The sequence below is a fragment of the Myotis davidii genome, unplaced genomic scaffold (genome assembly GCF_000327345.1).
Source record: "Myotis davidii unplaced genomic scaffold, ASM32734v1 scaffold2837, whole genome shotgun sequence".
NCBI classification, from domain to species: domain Eukaryota; kingdom Metazoa; phylum Chordata; class Mammalia; order Chiroptera; family Vespertilionidae; genus Myotis; species Myotis davidii.
This window is the reverse complement of record NW_006288717.1, coordinates 94,084-102,002: the sequence shown is the minus strand read 5'-3', so window position 1 is coordinate 102,002 and position 7,919 is coordinate 94,084. Positions and strand designations below refer to the sequence as shown.

Here is a 7,919-nt window from a genome sequence, read left to right as displayed (position 1 = left end):
ATCCTAACAAATTGATACACTACATACACCAAAACTATTCTCTACAACAAAATAAGATAATGAGCATGTTTAACAGAGGAACAATCCAGAATACATAAATTTTCTGTGACTTATGCACCAAAATCCTAAGTATATTACACCAAGAACTATAAAATACAACTTACAAAACTCAAAACAGTTCAATTAAGACTGCCTTAAAAGAGCAAAGTATACCATGCCAAAATATTTTGATTGTGAAATAGACATATCACATCATAAACAATACATTACAACCATATCTTTAAAAATAACAAAAAAATATTAAAAACGTGTTGACTAAAACAAATGATGTATGTGTTCAAATATATCAGTAGTTCTCAACCAGTAGAGCAGTGGCTCTCAACCTTCCTAATGCTGCGACCCTTTAATACAGTTCCTCATGTTGTGGTGAGCCCCAACCATAAAACTATTTTCGTTGCTACTTCATAACTGCAATGTTGCTACTTGTTATGAATCATCATGTAAATATCTGATATGCAGGATGGTCTTAGGTGCCCCCTGTGAAAGGGTCGTTCGACTCCCAAAGGGGTCGCGACCCACAAGTTGAGAACCGCTGAAATATATGCACAAATATTTAAAGCATTTTTTTAATTAAGGAAAAAAATGCTGAAAAGCAAAAAATATTAATGCTGCTAATGTGGCAATCTTATTGTATTTCTTTTAATGGGATAATTGTTTCCTGTGATCCGTTTAAACTAATTTCTGGAAATCCAAATTATCTGCCTAGTTTACTATCTTTCTATAAAGCATCAATCAATAAAATAGGTAATATCTATCTCTGACCTGCATTAGAAAAAAACTTAACATAGTTAATGGTATTAAAATCCAAATTTTAGATTCTGTATAACATTTCTAAGTTGCTTTGAAAACAAGTCTCGGAATGTGAGAGCTTAACTTGAGAAAAATGGCTTCTTCCTAGTAAAAATTTTGGCAAGCTTTCACATTAAAATTTATTTTTAAAAGGGAAACTCTGGCATGTGACAATTTAGTCTATACACATACAATGTATCAATGTCAATGCCCAGGCTTTGATAATGTACTATAATTAGGTAAAATGTAGCTACTGAAAGAAGTTAGGTAAAAACATTAAGCAAACTCACCTTTAAACTAACTTGTGCTATAGTAAATACCAACTAAATAAGCTTTCAATATGCTTAATGTTTCATCTCTGACAGCATATACAATTATCAGAAGGAACTAATTTCTAGACTCAGTTGTCACTATCTGTTCAATTTTACATAAGTAAATTTACCCTCATTTGTAAACTGTCAAACAGATATTAACTGTTCTATCTGCCTTCCAAGATCAAAATGAGGATCAAAAGAGACTTTTTTCATAGTACTGTCTTAACATTACAAATGCAAGCATCTTTCATTTTATTCAAAACCTAGTTATTAGAATAACCATAAGGCCATGTCAGACAAATACCAGTCTATTATCCAATATGAAAAGATTCAAACATTACTAAATTATATATAAAAACACCAATTATCCCCAAATGGTCCCACTAAACAATTCCTTCAAATATTAATTATAGTAATCTTTGTTTGAAAATTAGATGAAAATACATTTCCAAATTTTACCAGATATGGCTAATCACAAAACAAGATAAAAACTTCCCACTAAGCAGGTAAAAATTTTAAAATCTTTAGAAACAATGGTTACCAAACCACCAAGGGCAATTTTCCTTTGTACTAAAAAGATACTTGAATGCCAACCTAAGAGCTATGCAAATTCACTAAATTCCCACAAACCAGAGTACCAATGAAGAATATTTTTCAATTAATCAACTGAACTAAGCTATCTGTCCTAAAAAGATGTTTCTAACAAGTAGTCCAAATATGTCTTATATTGTTTCTTACAGTTAACTCTAAGAGGAAAGATGAGAAAAATAGAACGAGCCTCAAGAGGCTGAAGTTTTATGGAACAGCTTCCAAGCATCTCTGTAAACATACCCTTCATTCCTAACCCCATTTGTACTATTATCATTCTTAAATTTAAAATTACTTGGTAAAATAGAGCTAGCTCTAAAAAAACAAACAAAGCACACACACACACACACACACACACACACACACCACTAAACACATAACTTAAACCAACTGAAAAGGGTTTAAAACTCAATAAAATATAAATTCAACCTGTATTGTATATTCCCTCTTCTGAGGTTTTGATGTTAGCTGCACCTTTAAAAACATCTCAGCTACAAAAAACAAATCTAATTGTACCATAAGATTCTTGCTTTTGATCATTTTAAACAGAAGACTGTATGATTTGCAGATAGATTAGAGAATATATAAAAATTTATTTCCCCCTAATTTACAACAGATGGCCTACATCCCTTTAATAATCCCAAGGGATTAAAATCTCTAAATCTTTGATATGTGCATACTATGTTGCAATAAGTCTTTAAAGATTCCTAGGAGTGACGATCCTTCTCAATCCCTGCTTTCGAACTTTTTATTGTATACCTTAAAATCCTTTCTGTGCATTACTTCTAAATTGTCACTTTTCAAAGAAATCCAAAGTGCCATGAAAAACAGCAGATACAGCCCTAGTTGGTGTGGCTAAAAGTTAGAGTCTCAGCTCATGCACTGAAGAATTGCAGGTTCAATTCCCTGTCAAGGGCATGTACCTGGGTTGCAGGTTCCATACTAACGAGGTCAGGGAGGGTGTGCAGGCAACCAACCGATGTGTCTGTCTCACATCAGACACATTGGTGTTTTTCTCTCTTAAAAAACAAACAAACAATGGAGCCCTAGTCGGTTTGGCTCAGTGGATAAAGAGTTGGCCTGGGGACTAAAGGGTCCCAGGTTCGATTATGGTCAAGAACACATGCCAGGGGTTGTGGGCTCGATCCCCAGTAGGGGGCGTGCAGGAGGCAGCCAATCAATGATTCTCTTTCATAACTGTTTTCTCTCTCTCTCTCTCTCTCTCTCTCTCTCTCCCTCCCTCCCTCCCTCCCTCCCTCCCCCTTCCTCTCTGAAATCAATGAAACTATATTAAAAAATAAAGAAAATAAAAGGGGGGAAAAGCAACGGAAAAAATATCTGAGTGAGGATTAACAAAATGAAACCAACAAAAAAAAGATGCATTTGTTTAACTCGCTTTGTAAAATCCAAGTTACAAATCATAGCACATAGGCTCTTAAATTATTACAGTACTAAAGTCATTAGATTTTTTTTTAATTCCTAAAATTAAAAAAGTAACAAATTTGAAATCACATCAACAAAACAGTAACCTATTCTTACATTGTTACTTATATAGGCTGAGAGCACAGATAATCTAACATACTGGCATTTGCCTTAGGATAATGGCTTTGACTTTATATAGATGAATATATATACATAATATACATATATATGTAAGTACATATAAACATTACAATTCATATTTAAAGATAAAAACCTACGAAAATAGAAATGCCTGTAATAAAATTAGACATATGCACTTTTAAAAGTATAATTTCAAACACGTATTAGCAATAAAAGAAAGCATCTGGAATCTAAACTATAATGACTAAGTATTATATGAGAGAAAAATCACCACTTTACATCTTTAAAAGACAGAATTAACATGAAAGATGCACTCTGAACTCTTGAATGAAGATCTATTTTATGGCATTCATTATTACTACAAAATTTAAAGGAATATGGCAGCCAAGTATATCAGAGATTGCACAAATAGGGATGGAGTTACAGTATTAGTTAACAGGCTCCACAGGAAGACAGGCAAGCAACTAAAAAGCAAGTTAGAAGGTGAAGCCTAACGCAGCAAATGACTAAATCGGAAAAATAAGAAAGAAGTTTCTTACAAATGAAACTAAGAAAAATCAGTAAACAGATACAAATAAAAAGGAAACTAAAAGCCAATAAGAGGTATCTGGAGTTCACATAGGAAGTAAAATTAAAATAAAAACAGGAATAAAGAAGAAGTAAACAGCTACACCACTAACTCTCAAGTAAAGCCTTTAAGAATAGCTTCAAGGGCAGGATCACATCTTATCTTTAACTTCCAGGAATACCACACCATTACTGGTTCACAGTGGATGCCCAATGGTTGCTGAATAAATAAGCAACAGAATGTTTTTAACCTATAAAAGAATCTATCAAGCATGATTCTCTGTAAATGTACATCAAGTTCCCTAGAGCACCTAAACTGGCTTCTTTCTCAATTTGAGGATGACAGAATAACCAGATCAGAATCACTAAAAGAAAACCTACATCCTATTTTATCCGTGACCAAATTTTAAACATGAAGCACAATACAGTACAAATAGTACATGCCTTGCAAGAGCCAAAGTTTGAAATGAAAACTGCTATAGAAGAGTGATTTATAATAGTATCTGACTATACAAAACACTATAGAAACTTTACCCACAAAACTGAAAATATAAAGTGTACAAGTAATTTTGACATCAAAGAACTCTTAATACTTTAATAACCAAACTCACCTTATGTTACTTTCAAACAAAAATATGGCTTATCTGCGTAAGTAGCACAAAGCTATAGCTATATTCAACAGAGATCTATACTTTCTATTCCATATCATTAATTTCCTCAACCCAGTAATTATGTACAGAGAAGACCAATGTTTCTCAATATTTGATCACACCGAGTAAAACTGACTCCTATCCTAGGAGACATAAGAGAGAACCAGAAGATGCAGAATATTTTTGTTAATGCTCACCTGAGGGTATTTTTCCACTTAGTTTTAGAGAGCGGAAGGGAGGGTGAGAAACAGAGAGAAACATTGATCTGAGAGAGACCCATCGACTGGTTGCCTCCTGCACACCCGATCAGGGACAGGGATCAAACCTGCAACTGAGGTACATGCCCTTGTCCAGAATTGAGCCGGAACCCTTCAGTCCTCAGGCTGACGCTCTATCCACTGAGCCAAACAGGCTAGGGCCAGGACATTTTTTAAAAGTAAGCCAAGTATGAGAAGCTAGTTGACAGTCAAAGGCAGAAAGGCATAGGGCACTCTACTTACTGAGTTTCCTTAGAAGCTTTTAAAAGCACAATCAATATTGTATATTCATCTCAAACATTATTTATTAAGTGACATAAGATCTTATAGTGGGGAAAATATAGATGCCTTAATTATCTTAGTGAAATTGGTTTATTCCTCAATCCATGCTTTAGACATGAAACCTGTATTTTGGTAAATTTAGGATCTCCTACCACAAAGAGCTGGAGACAAGGTAAAAACTGAAGGGTACTACCTTTATACAAAAGAAACGAGGCTTTAAAAAAGTTGACTAGTTGAATGAACACAGTATAGCAAAGACATTAATAAGACCCAGGAAAATATGGAATATTTTAAATGTTTACAACAAAAAACCAAAAGTAATTCTGAGAATCAGAAATGTGTGTTTTTTTAAACCTGTGAACTGTCTCCAAACACCTGTTTTAAACTCATAATTTATCATTAGGAAACACATTTGAAGCCTTTAAAAAAGGGATTCAAGCAGCAACAATAATCTTTACTTACAAAAGGTTAAAGTCACCCTGACCGGTTTGGCTCAGTGGATAGAGCGTTGGCCTGTGGACTGCAGGGTCCCAGGTTCGATTCCGGTCAAGGGCAGGTACCTTGGTTGTGGGCACATCCCCAGTAGGGAGTGTGCAGGAGGCAGCTGATCGATGTTTCTCTCTCATCGATGTTTCTAACTCTATCCCTCTGCCTTCCTCTCTGTAAAAAACCAAGAAAATATATTTTTTTAAAAAAGGTTAAAGTTTCTTGGGAAAATGTCTTGAATTTTCCTCACAGTTAATAATGCATTAGGTAGACTATATTCATAAATGCATTCTCTTATTATCAGCTGCTGGAACCCATTTTTAGATGCCCGTCAGCATCTCATTTCTATGTAATCAGTTCAGGAACCAAATAAATAGAAATAAAAAATTTTCATGACATCCATACAGCAATGTCTGTAAGCTAGAAATATTGCCACATATTATTTTACACAGAGCAATTGTTAAAAATAAATATGTGAAAGTTTCAACAAAAAAGCTACTTACCACCATCCCTCTCTCTAACTCTGTGAATATGCACATTTTTGGCCTTATTGTGACCTGTGCTGTCACTGTATTTGTTTTCAGGACTATCAGATCTCCGTAACATTTTATTTGGTGGTGAAGGATCTGCGGCGTCTCGCATTTTCTCATGTCTGTGATCACCGCTACTGGGGTGACTCTTCGATGAATACTTAAGTGCCTGTAAAACATCACCCCCCAAAAAAGAGACAAAAAGTTGAAATTTTAAACATAGCTTCCTAAATTCATTTTATTATAAAACTTGGTGTTTTAAAGTTTTAGTAATTCATATCAATAAAATTAAAATTTCCATCTTCAATTATGTTCTTAAGTTATTCCGACAAGGCCTATATATATATGCTTAGGAGTTATTATAAAGCTCCTCATACAAATCATACCTTATGCTAAAAAAAGAGGAAACTCTAGTCTATAAAGTATCTTGTAAATAAACGAAATCATACACCTTGACAAATTAATTCCTCAATAAATTTTTCTGGGAATTAAGAAGTTAAAGAAAAGTAGAAACTTTTATAATCTATTTCTTCGGGATAACTGATGCAAAGACGAAAGTATAAGGAGCTTAACCATGTTTCTGCAAAGCTACAAAAAAAAGCATCACTTTCTCCAATTCTGACTCAAAAAAGCATTTCAATCCTACCTTACCTACTCTGACAGGTGTGGGAAACAATTTCAAGATAAAAAAATACAGAAGTTGGCTGATATTTCTAACATAATGAAAATTAATGGAACTCCTTCAAAATAATGGTTTAATTTTATCCTAATGCATATTTAAGACAACCATGATAGACCAGTCTTTTACAAGGTGTAATTATGTTTTAGAGAAGGAGACGCAGTAGGGTTTAATCTTTGATATCCAAATGTAATGGACAATGGTTTACACATCAGGGGACTCAGAGTTTTTAACTTGAGCTTTAACTGGTGACAGCCAGTTAGCACAACTATCAGCTTAGAAAACTGCTCTTCTATCCTTGAGGTGATTAGACTTAAAAAGGCACTTCCAGTATCATCTGATGGTTAACAATTTATGAGGTTTTTTTTTCCCTCAGAAAACAGGCACCACCTGTATCATAATTTTTTAAAACTTTACATGCAACTGCAATAACAAATAGGAACCTACATACCTAGAACTATCAAATTAGAATAAGTTATTCAAGTATCCAAATATCTCAATTCCTACAGAAACAAAAGCACTATCTTTCACTAGTAAGGCAACTATTTGCACCAAAATTGGGAAGGGACAGTGGTTTACAACACAATTAAGAGTTGCAAAACAATTAGTTGTTTCTTCCCAGCCCTTTCATCTGATTTTAATACCTTAACATTAACTTTTATTTCCCCAATGCACTACAATAAGTACATGTGGATGAGAAGACACCTATCACCTCAACCCACCGATTCTTTCACATGCAAATAATCGAGTCAGGTCCTTTCTGGCTGAGAATGCTATTTTCCCTAAAAAACTGAACTTCCTTACCTCACCTGTCAAAATAAGTCACTAAACCTTGCTGGAAAGCCCAATGGACCCAAACACAACATTTTAAGGGGGCCCGCGGTGCTACTTTCGGATTTGTTGCACCGAAGGGCCTGTAGCGACTTCTGAAGCCTGAGCTCGAGTACCAAGTCCTCCCTTCCCCCTCCGTCCCCGCACCCAGCCCTCCTCCCCGGTCTCGGCTGGTACCTGGTAAGGCTGCGAGTCCCCCCTCCGGTCGTGACAGCTGAAAAACAGGAAGAGAGTCGGCGACATGAAGCATCTCGAGGAGAAGGAAGAAAACGGGTGCCCCCCCCCGGACCCCTCCCCGCAGGAGACCTACCGAAGGAACCGGC

At 35.2% G+C, this 7,919-nt stretch overlaps 1 protein-coding gene across 3 annotated transcripts in view; it reads right to left on the bottom strand.

The window, feature by feature from the left end:
* Positions 1–7,913, bottom strand: part of WAC (WW domain containing adaptor with coiled-coil) — a 94,506-nt gene extending 86,593 nt beyond the window's left edge. For 2 of the 3 annotated variants that reach the window (XM_006760808.2, XM_006760810.2), the window contains exons 1-3: positions 7,907–7,913; positions 7,774–7,810; positions 6,060–6,255 (exon numbers count right to left, since the gene is read on the bottom strand). In XM_006760808.2, the coding sequence (XP_006760871.2) occupies positions 6,060–6,198 (139 nt within the window). In that variant the 5' untranslated portion in view covers positions 6,199–6,255; positions 7,774–7,810; positions 7,907–7,913. Of the gene's footprint in view, positions 1–6,059; positions 6,274–7,773; positions 7,811–7,906 lie in introns of those variants that run through there. The other variant, XM_006760807.2, reaches the window with a different exon arrangement.
* Positions 7,914–7,919: the final 6 nt, after the last annotated feature.